The sequence below is a fragment of the Peromyscus eremicus genome, chromosome 22 (assembly GCF_949786415.1).
Source record: "Peromyscus eremicus chromosome 22, PerEre_H2_v1, whole genome shotgun sequence".
Classification (NCBI taxonomy): Eukaryota; Metazoa; Chordata; class Mammalia; order Rodentia; family Cricetidae; genus Peromyscus; species Peromyscus eremicus.
Window position 1 is genome coordinate 10,417,704 of NC_081437.1, and position 21,397 is coordinate 10,439,100.

At 48.7% G+C, this 21,397-nt stretch overlaps 1 protein-coding gene across 3 annotated transcripts in view; it reads left to right on the top strand.

Moving 5' to 3' along the window:
* Thada (THADA armadillo repeat containing) overlaps positions 1-21,397 on the top strand; it is a 300,981-nt gene that overhangs the window by 249,693 nt on the left and 29,891 nt on the right. The window contains exons 32-36 of one of the 3 annotated variants that reach the window (XM_059248542.1): positions 6,577-6,950; positions 8,087-8,205; positions 8,746-8,818; positions 12,065-12,218; positions 15,186-15,317. In XM_059248542.1, the coding sequence (XP_059104525.1) occupies positions 6,577-6,950; positions 8,087-8,205; positions 8,746-8,818; positions 12,065-12,218; positions 15,186-15,317 (852 nt within the window). The other 2 variants (XM_059248543.1, XM_059248544.1) reach the window with 2 other exon arrangements.

Genomic DNA, 21,397 nt, shown 5'->3' on the forward strand with positions numbered 1-21,397 from the left:
TGCAGTGTATCGTGCAGTATGCCCTTTGTCCACACAGCCTTACTAGCTTCACTTGGAAATGTTCATGGTGTAATGTGTTGTTGGTCAGATTCAGGGCCTCTGGCTTCTGCTACACCACCAATACTGGACCCTCACAGAAACTCCTCTCTGATATCCTGCTGTTGCCCAGATGGAGTCATGGAGAGCCTGCAGCCATGGCTCCAGAGGACCAGTGCCTTCACACGCTCCAGCAGGTCATAGTTGGGGAGTGCCAGCTCAAAGCCTTGGATGTGTGTCTGAGTGGTTGACATTTGAAATTTTCACAGTTGCCTTTTCAATATTGTGTGCATGGCTTTTATTCCCCTTTTGTCTTAAGGCTCTTCTATAATAGATTGTTCTCCTTGTCAAGTCTGAATCATCCTGTGTCCCAGAGTACTCAGAGCATCAACTCCACTGGCAAGGAAGACTAGGGTGTCTCTACCCCAGGGACTTTCTTGAACATGCCCCTCCCCTAGTCCTAGAACTTAGCAAGACCCCAGAGGAAGCAAGCTGGTTCTGGATGTCCCACTCTAGAGTCCAGGAGACCAACACTCTACCTGGAACATCCCCTACAGATAGTAGGTTCCTCCAAAAACTTATACAAAATGATCCAAGCAGTGTGGGTTTTAGTTACATTTGAGTTTTATTGTTTTGGTATGGTTTTCTGAACTAAGGTCTTCCTTTGTAGCCCAGGCCAGCCTGGAACTTGCTGTTCTTCTGCCTCGGTCTTCAGCCTGTTGGGATAATAAGCATGTACCACCAGCTTGGCTCTTGATGATATTTTTTTAAGATTTATTATTTCATGTGTAAGAGTATTTTTCCTGCATGCATGTATTTGTCCCACATCTGTGCCTGGTGCCCTGGAGGTCAGAGGAGGTGTTGGGTCCCTGGAACTTACGGCACAGATGTTGTGAACCACCGTATTTGTAGGTGTTTGTAGGTGCTAGAAGCCAAGCCTAGGTCCTCTGCGTGAGCACCAAATGCTCTTGCCCTCTAAGCCATCTCTCCAAACCCTTCTTAGAAGCAGATCTCGAGCCATGTTCCTGACTTCTCTCCAGTGAAATGTTGTCCTTACAGTGCAATGGATGGAGAGGGTAGGAAATGGCACCCAAAGACCATAGAGATGGAGGCCTTCTCCACTGCACCACACTGGGAGTGGGATCTTAACAGTGGGAATGGCTGAGGATCCCAGCTCCAGGGGCTTCCTGGTCTCTGTAACAGATGCTGGCCTCCTGCAGTGAAGCTCAGATGTTAGTCAGGAGGAGAGGTGGAGACGAAATTCTAAACATTCTTAGTAAATAAGAAACACAGAGCCAAATACAGAGGAAATAGCCAAAGAGATCAGAGAGCAACAACTACCTTACCTTACCACCTCGCCGCCCTCGCTTCCCCAGAGAGAGAGCTTCTTCCTGTCTGATTTGTGTTTTTATTGCCTTTCTGTTCTGCTTTCTCATTGGCTCTAAGCCCAGCCACATGACTTCTTCGTCACTGCCTGTCTATATAGACCTCCAGGTCTCTATGGTTGGTACTGGGATTAAAGGCTTGTCTCTGTATGTCCTTGACCACACAGAGACTCTGCCTGCCATGTGATTAAGGGCATGTGCTACCACCACCGGACTACTGCTTATGGCTTGCTATGTGACCTCGCTATGTGACCTCTGATCTCCAGGCAAACTTTGTTTATTGACATACAAATAAAATCACATTTCAGCACAGTTAAAATATCACCACAGAGAGGCGTTACACGTGGCCAATGGTCGTGTGGCCTGCTCTAGTTTCATTCCCGTTACTGTGATAAAACATCCAAACCCAAAACATGGTAGGGAAGAAAGGGGTTATTTTGGTTTATAATTCCAGGTTACAGAGAAGTCAAGGCAGGAACTTTCTTGAGTCCCCATCCAAGAGCAGAGACTCGGGCCCAGCCACGCTGCCTACTTGCTACTGTTTCTTCAGCGAGCTTTGTTTGCTCTTACACAGTTCAGGGCCCAGCCACTGAAATGGTGCCACAGACCCAGGCCATCTCCCACAGACATGCCCACAGGCCAACCTGATGTAGTTCTTCAATTAAGAGCCTCTTCCCCAGTGATGCTAGGTTGTGGCAAGTTCACACTAACCACCACATCCCTTTACCATACTGGAATACCTTCCAGGGTTGGCATCTTTTTGAAAGAACCCGTGTTGTATAAACATTCCTTGTTTTAATTCTAGAATTAGTATAAGTTTATGTGGATCTTTTAAGTTCAAAGCATTTCCTAAGCATTAACTTACTCTCTCGCCCTCCTGTTTATGATAGTTCTCTACAAGTCAGCAGAGTCTATTGAGCTACATTGAGATGTCAGATATTTAGTGCTTTGTATCCTGAATGCTCCCTGGTAAGCCATCCAGGGGAAGCTCATTCACCTTCCTGATACCTTGTGCAGATGCTGTTGGTAGACCATCTGAATTTCAGCAAGGTGCCGGATGACATTCCCCTGATGTTCTTGTAGACAAAACCCTCAAAGCAGCACATAACTGCAGCTGACTAGAACCAGCGAGGAACTGCTCAGACCTGAGTAGAGTGGGAGGCAGGTATACAAACACTCAGTGCAGAACTGTCTCCTGCCTGCTTAGCGACGTTGTTAGTAACTGTTTGGTTGTGATACTTACAGCATTCTGAGAAACTGAAGCCACCTGAACTTTGTCAGATGATGAGTTGTTGTATGAAGAACTGGGTCCTGGGAGAGACCTTACTCTCCCCTAAGTCAGTCCCAGATTCTTTATCACTTCAGTCCTTAAGCCATCTTTTTCCCTAGCCATTCGGTCTTAGTCCATGGTCTGCTGCTATAAAAAAGAATGCCACAACCTAGGTGCATTAGAACTGATGGTGGAAGTTTGTTTAACTTAGAGCACTGGAGGCTTAGAAGTCCAGAACTGGGAGTGGGGTGGGGAGTGTGAGGTGGGGAGAAGTTCCCGTCTCTATGACATGACAGGACAAGTGAGCATGCATAAAACTAAAAGAACAATAGAGGATCCAATTCATAGTCCTCATGACCTAATCACCTCTGAAAGCTCCCCTCTTAATCCAGGCATGGTAGTGCACACCTGTCATCCCAGCACAGGGAGGTACAGCAGGAGGAATACCCTGAATGCCAGGCCAGCTTGGGTTGCAGAAAGAGACCATGTCTGAAAAAGCAAAACCAAAAGTGGACCTCTAGATGCCATTCCACTGGTAACCACACTTCAACAGAGGTTTGAGTGGAAACATTCAAACCATAGAACCTTTTTCTCTGAGGCCTTACAGTTCCCTCCTGGACTACGGGGGAGTGGGTTCTCTTAGGTAGGGTTTCTATTGTTATGAAGAGATGACCACGGCAACTCTTATAAAGGAAAACATTTCATTGGGTGGCTTACAATTTCAGAGGTTCAATCCATTATCATCATGGTGGGACATGGCAGCATACAGGCAGACATGGTGCTGGAGAGGTAGCTGAGAGTTCTACATCTTCCAGGCAACAGGAAGTGGTCTGAAACACTGGGCATGGCTTGAGCATATATGAGACCTCTAAGCCTGCCTCCACAGTGAGCCACTTCCTCCAACAAGGCCACACCCACTCCAGCAAAGCCACACCTCCTAACAGTGCTACTCCTTTTGGGGGTCATTTTCTTTCAAGCCACCACAGGAGGTCTTTGTTAGTGGCTTTCCTTGAACTCCTAATGTACCTCCTGAGTACTGAGATTATAGGCACGAGGTACCATAGTGGTCTTTCACCTGATTTCCCAGCTGTAATATTACCCCCTCCACAATAAAAAGACTTCAGTGAGCATGTTCTCCTGACTGTTAACCTCTCAGGCAGGTGTAGCAGCATGTACCTGCAAGCACTTTGGAAGTTGAGGCTGGAGGATCACAAGCTAAAGGGCAGCCTGAACCTTAGGCAGCTTGAGCAGGAAGACCAAGAAGGAGTTCAAGGTCATCCTTGGGTAAACAGTGAATTCAAGGCTAGTTGAGACCTTTTCTCAAGAAACAATAGGTAGGAACTGGAGAGATGTCTCTGTAGTCAAGAGTGCTGCTCCTGCAGAGGACCCATGTGGTGGCTCACAATTATCTGTAACTCCACTTCCAGGAGATCCAGTGCCCTTTTCTGGCCTCTGTAAGCACTGCACACAGTTGGTACACAAACATTCAGGCAAAACATGCATATACGGGTTGGGAATTTAGCTCAGTGGTAGAGCGCTTGCCTAGCAAGCACAAGGCCCTGGGTCCGGTCCTCAGCTCCAGTTTAAAAAAACAAAACAAAACAACCAAAAAAAAAACCATGCATACACATAAAATTAAAGTTTTTAAAAAAAAAATAGATAGGTCACCAGCTCCCCAGTGGCATTCTCTTACCTACAGAATATGTACATTCTTTTACATGGTCTTCTTACCAGTGATCAGAGTCTGAGCCTCATTCCCCCCTTAGGATGTATTTATTTTTATTTTATGTATATCAGTATGTATACCACATGGTGCCTGGTGTCTACAGAGGTTAAACACAATTGTAAGCTGCCATGTGGGTGCTGGGAACTGAACCCAGGTCTGCTTCAAGAGCAGCCATGGCTCTTGACCACTGAGCCATCTCTCCAGCCTCAGTTCTTGGCCTCTTAGCCAAAGAATTGAAAATGGGGACTCACGAAAGTTTGCAGTAGAAGCCAAGTAAGTTTACTTGGAGCAAAGCAGTAGTGCAGGTTAGAGAGGGAGACACTGTCAAGGTTGACAGCGGGCTGCGTTGGTAAGGGAACCACTGAAAGACCTCAAGCCACACCCTGGAGTCTAGGGGAAGGAAGAGTTGGTTACTCAGGGCCATAGTTTGGATGGTTCTCTGTTTTGGTTGACAGATTAGGTCATACATTCATCTTTTTCCTGATGAGCGTGTCTCCTCAATTATGCATCGATGTTAATCATGTGTACATGAATTGTGAGAGGCATAAGAATGGGGAATAGGGTGTTCTCCCTAGAGTTTACTAGAAGACATGGTTCTGCCTTACTTCACACACACCCAAAGCCAGTTCAAGGCTAATCAGCCTTTCTCTTCTTCATTCCTGGATACACTGGCAGAACACTTGAATAGAAACTGTCTAAATTTGATTATCACTAGGGACTGGAAAACTTAAGCTATTGTTCAGAAATGGGAGTGCGTGTAGCCTGATGCAGGTGGAGTTCATTGGGATGGGGAGCTGAGGTTTTAGGTACGTTGTTGAAAGGGGAGTGTACATAGTACATGCAGGTTAAGAAAGTAGGCTGCCAAGTACATTGTTACAAGAGGGAATGTGTGTCACCCAAAACTAAGTTAGGTTCCAGGGTGCTGAACTGTCTCTATGCCTGCCCTGGGAGGACCTCACATCCTGGCCATCTTCCTTCCTTACCTCCTCCCGTGCTTCCTCACTTCACATTCTGTGTTCTAGGGAAGCAGACAACCTGTAACTCCCCATGGGATCACTTTGTTCAGGTGGTTCCCTGGGCTTTGATGGGCCCACCACATTCTTGCCTTTTCCCCTTGGTTTGCACCGTTATATGGGAATCATGGGCCATACATGTCTCTTTTTTTTTTTTTTTTGGTTTTTCGAGACAGGGCTTCTCTGTGTAGCTTTGCACCTTTTCCTGGAACTCACTTGGTAGCCCAGGCTGGCCTCGAACTCACAGAGATCCACCTGGCTCTGCCTCCCGAGTGCTGGGATTAAAGGCATGCGCCACCACCACCCAGCACATGTCTTTTTCTTAACAATGACTACCATCTCCTTAAGGACAGTGATCCTATTCCGTCTAATGCTTAGTACATAGGAAGCAGACAAAATGGTTTTAAGTCAGAACTAAGACTACATTTTAAAAATCTCCACAACTGAAAAGCAGAACATAAAACTTAACAGGTAGAGATGATTTCATAAGATCAAACCCAACAAAGCAAACAAGTTGCCCTAAGTTCCAGGTACAAGGCAGCTCCTCTCTCAGTGATCATGTAAGAGGAGGGAGGCCGTGGCTTCCGCTGACAGCATCAGGATCCAGCTGTAAGGCCAGTGTCCTGGTGTCCAGAGCAAGGGAGGTTAATGTCCTGGATAGCTAATTCAGGGTTAGGACCATTCTATGCTCCAAGTTACGAAGGGTGAGATCTGCCTGTAGCAGTTCCGCTGCAACAGGAAGAGGAATCCCATCTGAAGCAAACAGAGGGACTAAAATAATGGTGAACAGATGCCTACAGGGCTGTCATCAGGGGGCAGAATTAGGACAGTGAGTGGAGCTCGAGAAAAATCTCTGTGACAATTAGTTACACTAACAACGAAGTCTGCTCGTTCATGAGCTTCACGTCACTACAGGATCCACCCCAGAGCCTCTGGTGCTTTACAGGGACCCAAGTCCTACAGGAAGTTTGGACTTTTGCCCTGGGCACTTCTGAGGCTTTCCTGAGCAGAGGTGACTGATTTGCATTGAGGGTCCAGAAGAGATGCAGGGGTTCATTTCAGTGATGTCTCCCATTCTCCTGTATCCTTTCCTAGAAAACCACGTGAAAACATGACTTCTTTCTCCCTGCTTTTTTTGCTGTCTAGCTCTGGAGAGTCTTGGCCTCTGGGAAGATGTGAGAGGAATCGTCTTGGGATCAGAGCTGGTTACAGGGTTCCCCTGGACCTTCAAGGTGCCAGGCCTGCCGCAGTACCTGCAGAGCCTTACCAAACTAGCCATCCCTGAAGTGTGGGCATCGCTGACTGAGGCTGAAGGGCAGGCGGCTGCTATTCCTCTCTCCTTCTCTCGGCTTCTGGAGTCTTCCTTTCCTGAAGTACGCTTGCTAACCCTGGATACCCTGCTGGAAAGGGCAACGTCCTCTGAACTGGGAGAGAAGGGACTACCTCCCTTGCTGTGTAGTATGAGAGAGGAGTTCCTGCTGCTGGCGATGAAGGAAACCCACCCAGGATGTTTCTGCCGGGTAGGGTCTCTGCTGCACTGACACCCCTCTGTGTCCCACATTTATTTGGAAACCACCAGGAAGATACAAACGAGGAAAGCAAGCCAGGCTTGTGCTTTCTGGGGCAACAGGCAGCAGCTTAGCATCCCTAAGACCAGGGCCCTCTGTGTTGCTTGGCTTTATGTGCAGAACTCCAAGAGGCCAGTGGTACTGCTCGTAAAGATCTATCAGTTGTAGGTCGAGCCACTCTGTCTTTAGAAAAGGTCATGGAGAATTAGCTGTGGGGTGGAGAGAGAGCGCAGTAGGCGGTGCTCACCCACAAGCTTGAGGACCAGAGTTCAGATCTCCAGCACCCATGTAAATGGCAGCCTACCTGTAATGCTAGCACTCAGGGTGAAGATGGGATCCCTGGGGAAAGCTGGCTAGCTAGACCAGACACACCAGGAAGTTCCAAGTGCAGTGAGAGACCTGGAGAAGGGTCAAGGAAAGCAACTGATGTCACCTCTGGCCTCCATTAGCTGTGACACATCTCAGGTTATCCTGACTGATATGCCTAATTACAGGCAAATGGCTATCTGGAAAGCCTGCTCAAAATGAAAGTGAGGTTTCCAGGCTTGACATCTCAGATATTTAGGAGGCTGGGGCCCGTCTAGGCTACAGAGTGAGTTCAAAGCTAGCCTGAGTACTTAGTGAGACTTTGTCCCAAAATTAAAAAGTGAAAAAGGGAAGGGAATCTGGCTCAGTCTAGCATGTGTGAGACCACATAGGCTTCTGGCGCTGATACCAGGTCACCAAGGACCCTCAAGCTTGTCGTTGCTCTGCCCTGCCTCGGTTCCTCAAAGATGGTACAGAGGAAGTCAGTGGAGCTGGGCGGTGGTGGTGCACACCTTTAATCCCAGCACTCGGGAGGCAGAGCCAGGCGGATCTCTGTGAGTTCGAGACCAGCCTGATCTACAGAACAAGGCTCCAAAGCTACACAGAGAATCTCTGTCTTGAAAAACCAAAAAAAAAAAAAAAAAAGAAGACGAAGTCAGTGGAATTTAGGGGCCCTTTGAAAATAGATTCCCCTCTTTACTGTTATAAACAATCTTGATTTAGGACCACAAGACTTTTCCCGGTGTGTTTATTGATCTTGTTTTCTTGGATTTGACCCACAGGTCCTGAAGATTCTCTGTCGTATGAACCCCAGTGAGTGGCTTCCCCAGACAGAGTGCTGTGTCCACCTCTCCCCAAAGGAGTTCCTCATCTGGACTGTGGATCTTGCTTCCAAGGACAGGTCTGCCCCAGGGCTTCTGTGCAGTCTTGTGACTAATGCCCCTTCAAGTCATCATGTAGGGAGCCTGCTCGCTGTCCTTCCCTAAGGGCTCAGGGACTGGCTTCCTTTCTCGGCCTCAGCCTAAGAGCTGTGTTCTAAACTCCAGTAATAGAAGAGTGTCCAGTTCTCACACTAGTAACCAAAGGGTACAAGAACTTGTACAATCAGGTAAAGAGTTAATATTTACAAGGGTAATAAGCTATTTACATAAACATTTGTGCATAAAATATGTTAAATATAGCTCAGTTGGTTGCGTGCTTATCTAGCATCAGCAAAGCCCTGAACTTGATTCCCAGCACCACAGAAGCTGATGTGGTAGCACATTCCTGTGATCCCAGCACAAAAGAGGTGGATCAGAAGTTCAAGGTCAGCCTTGCCTATGTAGTGAGATTGAGGCGAGCTTTGGTTACATGAGACCCTGTCATCTCTGGTGTTTAACTTGACTTATGTGTGTGGTAACTGTTGAGAATTTGAGAGTTTTCATTTCCTTTCATTTTCCAGATCTGAAGTCCAGAGTGTAGCTCTGAGACTTGCCTCCAGAGTGATTGCCTACCACGTGCAGACATGTGAGGAGGTGAGGCTGACTCTGTCCTTGTCCCGAGGCCTGGGTTCCTACCCAGAGGGTGGTGGTGAAAGGGAACTGTCCCAGGGGGCAGGGTCACAGCGACTCAACAGGAACGTCACTTGTCCTGAAGTTTCACTCTGGGAATCACCTGCAGAGACTCAGAACACGGGCCTTCTTCTCTCTCGTTGTCGCCGTTTTTGACTAGAGCCTCTGGGTGAAGTCTCCCCTCCCCGACACACATACGTCCATTGCTTTCTCCCATTTCGGTAGCTAGACTGTTTGAAGAGGACTAAGCAGTCAAGTCAAGGATATCTTGGAGTACAACTTGATGGGCTAAGGATGACGATGTGTTGCACAGGCTGGAATACTCTGCCTGCTGTGTAAATGAGCTGTATCTGAACCGAGTCTCACGTGGGCCCGACCTGTCCTACGTCCCCTTTGAGGGTAAAGTGGAATTAAAGTAAGCAAAAAAGCCTCCTGGGAAAGGCCGTGAGACAGATACATACCTAAGTGTATTCCAGAGGCATGGTGCCCAGGTTCAGAAACATTGCGGAAGAGGGGGCAGAGAGAATCGAAGAGCTGGAAGACAGGAGAAGGGCAGTGACATGCCATCCTCTAGACAGGACGCAGCAGTGTTACTTATTACACTAGGCCTGCACAGCATAGGCCCTCCCAGCAGTCAGTCATGGATAGGGGAGGGACTCTGCCCCTTGAATCATAGGCTACCAATAGACTCGGAGAGAGCAGTCATCTTAAGTTGTGTAACCACTAGTGAACCTACCAGACTGCAGTCTGCAGCTTCAGTACCAAGGCCACACAACACAGATGATCCTAATCAATCCCAGGGTAATACAAATAAAACAAAACAAAACATGGTGTGGAGAAGTGTAGTAAGGAAGAAGGGAGGGGGACAGAGATGGAAGAGATGAGAAAGGTGGATGAGAGCAATAAGAATGCATCATGGACTTCTGTAGACTTATAAAAACAGAAAGGCAGCATCATCTCAAGGTAGTGAGCGGACAGTGACCAATCTGCAGTACAATTACACCTTTCCTTACTGTGCTGGTGGAGGCAAAGGTGGTGGATTCTGCATAATCACCAAGAGATGCCGAGATGCTGAGATGAGCACCTTAGAGTGCAGACTAATGGAAGAAAGAGAATGCCGAGTCACTGGCAGGACTCAGAAACCCAAGGGGAAGGAGGAAGTGCTTGAGGACTGAGGAAGACTAGAGAGAGGAGGTTTTTAAAGGTCAGATGGCCTGGAGAGATGGAGAGATGGCTCAGCAGTTAAGAGCACTGGCTGCTCTTCCAGAGGTCCTGAGTTCAAGTCCCAGCACCCACATGGCAGCTCACAACCATTTGTAATGCAGTCTGATGCCCTCTTCTGGTCTGCAGACATACATGCAGATCGAGCACTCATAAGTAGACAAAATTTAAGAAACAAAAATCAGATTACCCAAGGCTAGGCCAGGGTAATACCTCAGTGTTAGCATTAGCAAGCAAGCAAGCAGATTCCATGCTCTGTCATTCAGAGGCACAACTGAGGACCCAACCTAGGTCACAGGCCACTAGGAGATACAAAAATTTTAAAATAAATAGACGAAAACAGTGTTTGGAAGTGTAGGAGAGATATGGAAAAGACATGATTTGCTTAAAAGAGAAATAGGTCTGTGGCTATAGCTCAGTAAAGAAAAGCACTTGCCCAGCGTGCACCAGGCCCTGGGTTCCAAACCTCCCCAGCACTACAGCCAACCCAATGCCTGCCCCTGTAACCCCAGCACTCCTGAGGCCGAGGCAGAAGGACCACAGTTGTGAGCACAGCTACATAGAGAGACAACTGTCTCAGGAAATAAACAGCGACAGCAAAACACAATAGCCCCGAGTTCGAAGGCAGCAGTCTAGACAGCCGAAGCAAGTCTGCCGGAGAAACCGGTTCAGCTGCTCCTCACCAGTGCCTCCATAGGTAGCTGTTTGGAACTTGAAGTATTATGCCGTGAAGTTGGAACATTGTCTAGGGAGAGAAAGCGCCACAGAACGACGTGGAGAAACACATTACCAGAGCTCTGGCGAGGGAGCTGGCCTTTGCCATTAGCAGCTGAGAACGTCAGTTTCGATCCATAGAGCCATTGCCCCGCAGCTCTGAGGAATCTGCAGGCTCATGTGGTACCGCTAAAGAGGTTCAGCTCCTTGGTGAAGTGTCGTGGAGACTGCCCTCTGGTTCTCTAGTGGTGGGTTTCATAAGCAAAAGACATTCCTTTCTCCCAGTTCTGAGGCTCTCCTCTGCCTCAGACATGGCAGAGTGTGGCATGTGGTGAGAAGGCATGGAGAAAGGGAGCAGACAGACAAACAGAAGAAATCACTTGTGCAGCAGAGCTACTCATGTAAGGATTAGCCCAGCCTGGAGATACCAGCACTTACCCTTTAATGTCATGAGGACCCTACTCTCTTCACCTCTCAGAGGGCACTGTCCCATATAACATGTCACAGCAGCAGTGTGAGCTCAACATGACCTTGGGAAGAAATCACCGAAGCATACCAGGAAGTAGGTCACGTGGAATGAGAATCTCCTTTATAGGAGAAGTGAGAAATGAGTACAAAAGCTAAAAATTAGCCAAGTGCCAGAACTCAGAGGAGAATATTATTTGGCCGTGAAAAGGAAGAGATAAAGCTTAGAAACCTTAATCTGCTGGATGTGGTGGTATACACCTGGAATCCCCCAGCACTTGAGAAGTAGAAGGCTGAAGAGTCAAGAGTTCATGGCCAGCCTGTGCTATAGGAGACCCTGCCTAGAAGAAAAGAAAACCTTAATGGGTGAAAAGGAGCTACTCACAAAAGATTACATGTTATATGCCCCCGTTTATATAGCATGCCCAATTAGAATAGAATTGGAGAGTAAAGGATTGGGGTAGGGGACAGGGATGGAGCATGGTAGGAAAAGGCGTGGCACTTGTCCTCTTGGGGAAGTGCTCTGAAGTTGACTGCAGAAGGGAATGTGTTTACTCTGACCTGTACGTCACACAAAGCACATACAAGTCAGAGTATCACGGATGTGCCACAGACATGTACATGTCTTAAGTGTCACTTAAAGTCTTAAAAGAAAAATGTAAATTATGCACCAATAAAGCTCTTGTTATCAAAAACAGTGGGGCTTTGCGTAGAGCTGCTGCTGTCTCCTGGGGCTGCAGGTACAGCTGGCCGGAGTCCGCCTTCCTTTCGCTGTTGGAGATCACTCACGAGCTCCTTTTGTGTTCTCAGAACAAGGATTCCATGGCCTCTGAGCTGAGGCAGTGGGTCCAGCTGGTTGTCTGGTCCTGTGGAGACCATCTTCCTACTACGTCTAGACTGGCTGCTGCTGAAGTCCTCACAAGCACCGCACCCCTGTTCCTCACCAATCCCCGGCCCATTCTTGGTAAGTGTGCTGAGCAGAGCGCCCACTGCACCCCCCTCGGCTAACACGGGAAGAGACAGAGAGCCCAGCCTAAAGGAGGGGACACCGTAAAAGGCGGCATGTGGGACACTTTTGCGTGTTTCTGGATTGTCTGTCCTGGTTCCTCTTGGGACTGTCACCAACAGCTGCTTGCCTTCTCTCCCTTCTGTCTTCGGAACTGAAGCCGTCCCATGGGCACTTGTTCAGGGCACCCAGGAGCATTGCGCTTCCTGTCTGTAAATGTGACCCTTTTGGTAGTCCATTGTAAAAAACTCCCATTTGAGACAGTGTCCCTGTGTAGCCCAGGAGAACCTGCAACCTGAGAAGTTCCCTGTCTTGGCTCCCAAGTCCTGGGAGTACAGTGTACACCACCATGCTCCGCTGCTGCGGAGCCTTGAATGGGCTCCCACGGTCTCCAGACTAAGTCCACACATCCTTTAACATGGCTCACTGGGCCCTTTCTGTTCCACTCTTTCTGCTTTTCTGTTTCATCCCTGGCCCATCCTCCTGCCTCATCATCTGCCACTCCTTCCTCAGGCCTGTTTGTCATCAGCAGGGACCAGCTCTCTATAAACAAACTCTGCCTGATGACTTGTTGGCCTTTCAAGACTCAGCCCAGCCTTCTCCTCCTCCGGGAAGCCAGGACTTCCTTAAATGACACAGGGAAGTGCTCCCCAGGACTCCGTGCTGCTGAGGTTAAGAAGGGGCCAGGCTGGCTTCCAGGCTTTTGTCTGATGTCCCCACAGGGCTGCTGGTTCCCTTCACTACTCAACTGAACTTGAAATCAACCCTGGGATATGAAAGGCGCTGTTCCAAAGTCAAATGGATGTGCAGCTCTGAGCTGGCTTCTGAACTAGGTTCCTCCCCTCTCTCCACTCTCATACCTAGAGAGCAGTACCTAGGGAGAAGCTTCGTGCCAACGATGCTGAAGGAAATGGAGTCTGAGGAGAGCCTCAGAAGATGAAGAGCACGGGGGTGTTATTTCATGTTTTCATTGTGTTGCTTTGGAGTTTATTTTGATTTGTAAATACAGGGTTTAATTAAAGGAAACCCAGGGCCACAGAGCCAGGCTCTGGCCCAGATCCTGTCCTCTTCTGCATGTGGTCACTTCCTGTTTCTCTTGACTACTTTCATGCTTGGCCCCAAGAATCAGGCAGGGGTCTAGCCCCCAAGGAGCTTGCAGTATTGTTGTGGTGACAGATTTCCAGGTCAGGGGAAGAGTCGGTTTTGAGGTGGTGACATTGAAGTTTAAGTGAGACCTGTGCAGCCTCTGTCTTGCTATCCTTTCCCTTCTTCTTCTGAGTGACATCACCAGCGGCCCTCCCGTGGTTATGATTTAATCACTGAACCCAGAGCAGTGAGGCTAATATACTTTGGTTAGGTCAGGCACGGCGGTCTGTGCCTGCAGTCCTAGCTACCTGAGAGGCTGACGCTGGTAAACTGGCCTAGACAGCACAGTGAAACCTTCTCTGTAAGGCAGTGTGTTTCTTCTTTTGTGTCAAGCATTCTCAGTGAGCTCAGTTCCATTTTGCAGCACATTTTTCTGAACAACCTTGGTTACTCTGTCACTCACAACAAGTAGAATTTGTGTAAGACAACCTGAAATTCTTGTGTGGAATTGAGTCTTAGTTTGTGTTAGCTGCTGATGCTAGGGATGGCATGCCAGAAACAAGGAAGAGGATCAGCGATTTCCAGTGGCCAGCTCATCAAGAGCAGCAGCCAGCCAGAGACGTGAGGACAGCTTGAAAGGGACTAAAGAGGGGAATGTTTCAGAGGTTCAATGACCTTGGTGCTGAGAAAACTCAAGGTGGAGTCTTTGGCGGCACATGCTCAGAATCACAGCCTTGGGAGGTGGAAGCAGGAGGGTCTCAGGAGGTCAAGGCCATCTCGGGCTACAGAGTGAATCTGAGGCAGCATGGGCTGCTGGAAACCCTGTCTCAAAAAATTAAAAAAGCATAGAGTCTGTAAGGAGGAGTAAAATGTAAAGCTTGATCTGGGAGTGGAGAACTAAACTCCAGAAGGTGCTGTTGGCAAAGGGGGGGGGGGGGGAGCTCAGCTCAGACTGCCCCTTTCGAGGCCGCTGGGTGGTGCTCTGCCATTGCACTCTAATGAAACCCTCCTAAAATCTGTCCCTGGAGTCCATTTCACTGTTTTCCTGCAGTCACCCAGCATCATTTGTGACTGCTCTTTACCTATATTCTAGATCTCATGGCCCTCGATGCTGCTCACAGCAGATTCCGCCTGTTTGTACATAGCAGTACCATATGGTAACCAGCAGAACCCGTGCCAAGGGCCAGTGGCAGCAGAAAACAAGCCCCAGAGACATGTAACACGGGCCCTTTGTCATGGCCTTCCCTACTTTGGATTCTTGCCCCCAAACCTGATATTGATTAATACTTTGCTTTTCAGAATTGGAAAGTTCTCGTAGTCTCCTAAACCACACTAAACTAACTTCTGCAAAGTACTCTGGTTTTTTGAGATAAGTTCTCACCATGTAGCTCAAGCCCCCACTCCATACAGGGTCTCATTATGTAGCCCTGGCTGTCCTGGAACTCTGTATGTAGACCAAGCTGGCCTTGATCTCACAGAGATCTACCCGCCTTCTGAGTACTGGGATTAACCGTGTGAAAAAGCATTCTTGTTGCATAAATTGTGCCACTTTAGAGAGTTGTCCAGAACTTTGTAGGCCAGTCAGCACCTTCTGGAGACTCTGCCCTTCCTCCTACAAAAAAAGATGTTTCCAGGCTCCCCCAGCAGGACCCTCTCTGTTCCAGTGTGGGTCTGATCCTCAGGTTTTCCTGTCTTACAGTAACACCCCCTCCCTAAAGGAATGGCTGTGGCTTCTTCATAATGTCCCTCCCACATGTGGTTGAAGCAGTCTTACTACACGCTTGTCAGTGACACTGTAGACATGAATGACATGAATTCCTGACATGATTTTCTTTACAGAACTGCAGGACACGCTTTCTCTCTGGAGGTGTGTCCTTACCCTTCTGCAGAGTGAGGAACAAACCGTCAGAGAGGCAGCCGCGGAGATCGTGACAACAGCCACGTCACAAGGGAACACTTGCCAGTCAACAGGTACCTTGTTCTTGACCTTGCATCTTCCCTTCTGCTCCAGGACCAGGATTGGCAAACTTGGCTCTAAGATGCCGTAGAGTGAATATTTTACGTTTTGCCTAACCATTCAGCCTCTTCCTCAGCCTTATCATTGTAAGGGGAAATCTGCCAGAACCATAGGCAAATGAGCAATTAGATTCCAATAAAATGAAGAAAAACAGGTCACTTCCCAAATTTGATCTGCCAGCTATATTCTGTGGACTCTACTTAGAACCTCCTAGAGAAAGTTGATTTCAAATGTAGAAATTTAATATACAGCATCCTTTCTTGGTTGCATTGTCAAGTTTTAAATAAGGGCAGATCTTGATTATCTATATGGTTACATAAGCCAGGAATCACTAAGCCGCCATTTTGTTCCTACATGAGTTTTCATATGTGTAAGTTGAATTTTGCCTTTCTGTGCCTTTGTTCCTTATTTCGTAACCACAGTAGCCCAAGAGACAGGAGTCAGGCAGAAGGACAGAGGTCTGGATGGGTAGTGCTAAACTCACTCACTTTACAACCGTTGCAGCCCTGGCCTGGGGTCATCTCGGTGTTAGGGAAGCAAAAAGGAACTCCTCTTGAGGGAGGACATGGGCTGCTGGCCTAAGGGATGAGAAGCAAGTTAGAATGGAGGCAAGGTCACATATTTCTGGGTGAGCTGACCATCTGGGACAGGGACTATGTTTATGGATGTAGAATACTTCGGCCTGGATTGCAGGATGTTTCTGGGCCAGTCACCCTGATGAGAAGCATGAATGCCATTCTGAGGCAGGAATCACAGCTGTGCAAAGAAGTTCCCCATATGGACAGCTGAACAGGAGAGGACAGAGCTCTCCAGTATTGTAACTGTATCCACAGGCAAGGACCACTCTCTGAAGCACTGTACTGGTCTGTACAGGGAGGGTTTCTGCAATATTCGAGCTTGTGGAGACCTCAGCTATGGTGTGTGTGTTTTCCTTGGCATGGACAGAAGGAGCTAGTTTTTGCACAGTCTTGCAGTTATGTTACTCCAAGGCAGGTTCAGCCAGGACCAACCTGGCCTCTCAGTGAAGCGCCAAGAGGGAGCTCCGAGTGGTGTACAGAAGTGCTCTGCACACCAGTGCCGACCTGCAGACCACTTCCATGTGAATGATCCCTGTGGAGTCATCCCTTTCCCATTGAAGGTTGCCTTTCCTTTTTATTAACATTTAGTTGTCTGTGTGTGCTCGCGCATGGCAGGGGCGGGTGGGGTGTACAGAGGATAACTTGTAAGAGTCAGTTCTCCTTCTACTGTGGATCCTGGGCTCGAACCCCAGGTCGTGAGGACTGGCAGCCCTCTCACCGTGTGACCCACAGTTTTTCCTAGGAGGATCCTTGTGATGTGCAGCAAGTACACAGCAGACTCTTGGGGGCGGGGGAGGCGCACGTGTAATACCCGTGTTCTCCAGGGACCTGCTCTGCCTAAGATGCCAACAAGAATTTCACAGTGAATTCACAGATGGCCGCTTTCTCGTATCTTTAAAGTTGTAGTCTTTGCTCTCTTTTTATTTCTTTCAGTTTTCCAAGTTCATTTATGATACAAATATATTATCACTTTCACTTTCCTTCTAGCTTGATTCATAAGAAAGCGAGATCACTAATTTTTATTGAACCTTTCTGCATCTTAAACTCCTGTATAAGTCTCCTTAAGAAAGCCTCCTTACCAGACTTTGTGTTGCTCATCCTGATGGATAGAAAGGATTTAGAAGCTGGGTATAGAGGTCCATGCCTGTCAACTCAGCACTGGGGAGGCGGAAGCAGGATTGCTGACAGTTCAAGGCTGCTCTGGCTTACATGGTGTGTTCCAGGTCAGCTAGGGCTACAGAATTAGATTCATAGAATTAGATTCTATGTAAACCAGGCATGGTGGCACACACCTGAAGTCCCAGTACTCAAGAAGTAGATCATACAAGCTGTAACAGGCCCTCACTGTCTACAGTTTGCCAGCCTTCTCCTAGGCCCCATTCTTCTCCCTCTCAGGCCTGCCTGGGACTCAGATGGTGGAGCAGAGAGTCAGCCTGCGATGGTAGAGGCCATGGACACAGTTAACTGGGAGACCCTGAAGGAACCTCCTAGGCGTGGCATGATAACCCATAAAAACTGTAGAGTCACAGTGAGCCCTGGCAGAGAAGCAGAAGAGTGAATGGAAGCATAGTATGGGAGGTAAGTGTTTAAGATTAGAACATAGGCAGGTGGCATTGTATAAAGCAAGCCCAGGCAGCCCTGTAGCCCTGGGCAACAAAGGAGGGAAAAACCCACACTTGCTCAACTCCCCGCAAAGTGCTCTCCTCCGATCACCACCCTAACATCATCACCACACAGAACATGTGTGCACCATTGCCACCCACAGAGTCAGTGAGCCAGCATGAAAGATGGACACTCCTCATATGTTCCAACCCTTGAGCAATCAGGGAAGAAGGCCTGAGTATGGAGATAGAGTACTAGGTCACTGTGACATTTCGCAGTGGCCTCATGGTGAGAGAGCTCAGTCAGCAGAGCCTCGGGCCTTTGGAGATTTATGCTGAGTCACAGGCGGCTCCACCTCCGACCTTTGAAGACTGCCCCCCAGCCTCAGACCTGGGGGTCGACTTGTGTTTTGTGTCCCTCCTGCCAGCTCACCGGCATTTTGCGGGGTTGGGCCCAGAAGGGGTCTCCAAGCATCTCCTCCCTCCTCTCTGCCTTCCTGTAGGTTCTTCCTAATCTGCTCAGGTGCGTTGTCTCTAAAGCCTTTGAGAATCAGTCCTCTGTGTGTGCCATCATTTCAGGGAGGGACCAGGGGCTGGAGAGACGGCTCAGAGGTTAAGAGCGCATACTGCTCCTAAAGAGAATCCAAATTCAGTTCCCAGCATTCAAGCCGGGAGGCTCACTACCACCTGTAGTCCAGTTTAAGGGAGAGGCCTCTGGCCTCCATGAGCACCTGCACTCATGTGTACATACTTACATACAGATATATATGGAATTTAAAAACAGAGGAGGAGGAGGAGGAGGAGGAGGAGGACCATAAAAGCTAAGAACCACTCCATTTGAAGGTAGCATCCTGCATATGTGAAGGAAGAAACAATGAGATCAGCCATGTCCACCGTTCGGCAAGCACTCACAAAGCCCATCCTCAGTCTTACTTCCCGTGCTGGTGTTAGAGCCCTGTCCTCTCTCCCCTGGACTTCTTCAGGTCCATCAGCCTGCGCTTCATGCCTCCTCCTGTCCCACTTTGTCCATGGGGCTCCTGATGAGAGGGCTCACCAGAGTGACAGAGCTGTCCATGCTGCTGCTCGCCTGCCCACTTCCCTACCTGGCCCCCTGAGCAGCACCCAAAGCCCGCCTGACCCGACCCTCTCTTGCTCTCTCTCCTCCCGCTCCAGCCACCACGGTCTTCCTGAGGCTTGTCACACCAGCCTGAGGACCTCAGCTCTGTGCACCCTGCTCTTCCTGCATTGGCCTTTCCTCCTTCCTGTACCTGCCTACCCACTGATCCCATGCCTGTCTCAGCCTCAGCACCACTCCACAGAGACTGCCTGGCCACCCAGACTGTGGTGCACCCCCAGGCGTTCGCTGACCCTTCCCCTGCTGTCTCCATCCTCTGCGGTTTTTAGTGCATGTTGTTCTCAATCCCTCCAGCAGAACAGCAGCTCCCAAAGAGGAGAACTGGTTGTGTGTGTGTGTGTGTGTGTGTGTGTGTACACACAGGTACAAGTGTGCCACAGCATACATGGTAGAGGTCAAAGAACCTTGCACAAGTCAGTTTTTTCTTCTACCTGGGATCAAACTCAAGTCATCAAGCATGGCAGCAGCTACTTTTACCCACTAAGCAATCTTTCTGGTCCTGGTTGGTTTGTTTGATTGATTGTTTTTGTTTTGTTTTGTTTTGTTTTTCAGACAAGGCCTCACCCTGTGGCCCAGGGTGCCTTGGTCTGAAATTCACTACATAACCCAAGCTGGTGTCAAACTCTTGGTAGTCCTGCTCCAGCCTCCCATTTGCTGTATAGAGTAGATTTTTGTCTTTGTTCCCTGCTTTGATTTTTAGACCCTGGCATCCACCAAAAATCACTGTGTAATCTGTTGGATGGATGGATGGATGGATGGATGGATGGATGGATGGATGGATGGATGGATTGAAAGAATGTATCAGTCAAAATAGTTCAAAACAATAAGGATTTAGTGTTTTCAGCACTGGCCTAATGAGAGAGAGATGGAGATAAACCCCCTTGGATTTTAAGTTATTAAAAAATTGTTCTGTGAGACTGCATAGGAGTTCTAGAACAGGCTATGTAGAGAGATCCTGTCTCAAAGAGAGAAAAAGAACAGAGAAAAAAGAAGTTGCCTTGAAGTGGGAGATCCCATCAAGCATCCACTCCGTCTGGCCTGTGGCATATCCAGACTTCCTTGTTCTCTCCCTTGTCACCCCTGCTTTCTCAAGCAGGATGGCTTTTTAAGATGTGTTGATGAGGATGGAGAGATGGCTCAGTGCTTTAGTGCACTCCCGGTCGCTCTTCCAGAGGACCAGGGTTCAGTTCCCAGCACCTACATGGTTAGTCTACACTGTCTGTAACTCCATTCCAGAGGACCTGAACACCCTCCTCTGGCCTCTGAGAGCGCTACACACATGGTGCACAGACATACATGCAGGTAAAACACCCATATACAGAAGAATAAAATAAAATTAAAATTTTAAGTAAATATTTATGTATAAATAAGTAAAAAATATCCTCTGCAAAAACAGCCAGTGCTTTTCAACACTAAGCCCTGTGTCCAGCCCCAGGATGGAAGTTCATTTATGAGCACATACCCTGGGGAGGCCCAGCCTAGGGACTAAGGACGTACACATCCTCCTCGGGGACTGCAGTGGCAGCTGCCCTGATTGAAGGACACTTCCTTCAAGTCCCGGTTTTCTGGGCAGATGCAACAAACCATCTCCACCTCTGAATGCTCCACACTAGCCTGTAGCACCAGAAGAACACCGATGCTTTTCCTCATTCGAAGCCAGACAAAAAGTTGTGAGTAGTAAATCCCGAGCCCCGGGACCCTGTGTGGACTAAAGCTTTGCCCTGTTGTGCCCTCTTCTGAGAGCAGGCTACAGGACTAGGAAGTGGAAGCCGAGAGCACAGGGACACTAGAGATTTTCTAAACTACTGTGGGTGGTTTGTTCTCTTTGTTTCAGTGTTTGGGGATGTTTCTCTTGTAGTCCAGGCTGGCCTCAAGTTCTCGTGTAGCCCAGGATGACCTTGAACCCCTGCTCCTCTTCCCTCCACCTCCAGAATGCTGGGATTAGAGGTATGTGCCACCATATCCAAATTCCTTATCGTGTGATAGCAGACACTAAAGGTAGATGCTGAGAATGTGGATTGGGGTCTAGAGCCGAGACAGACGGGAGAATTAAAATGGGAGAGTGTCATTTCCAGAGACGGCAGGCGGTCCTGAACCAGACTGCGGTGTTCCTGTCCTCCAGTCTCCTCCAAGAGGGGGGAGTCACACAGGGATGCACGGTCACAGCTGTGACCTACAGATGAGGGACCTAAAGGCAAGGAGAGGTAAAGGACACTGTTAGTGGGATACGGAGTCTGAAACACGGACCTCATGGGGCTCGGGGAAGCACTATGCCTCCCAGACACCTTGATTCTCACAGAGAAAGTGACAGAAATGTAGGTGTGACCTCTGAGACCAGTGCAGACTCCTAGGACAGGTGAGCTGAGAGACAGGGAAGAAAATGCTGCCTGGGTGGAAGAAGAGAATGTTCTATGAAGCCAGCATCTCCCTCCATACAACCCCACCCCAAGGCCAGCTCTGGGCTTCCTCCATTGCCTCCAATTGCCAGGGTGTTCCTTTCTGTCACGGGGTTCTGGTGGAGGAGACACAGGAAGGGAGGCATTGCAGTTTGCCACAGAAGGAATGGTCTCTGTCTCCTCATTCATTTCTTCAAGTCACGGACATCTGGTCAGGGTGGGCTGGAGGCTCCACCCCTTCCCCGAATCGCCTGTAGAGGACCGTCATAGTGGAGCTCCAGTGACTACATACCACATTGACCTTCCCATCTGTCGCTGTTCCCA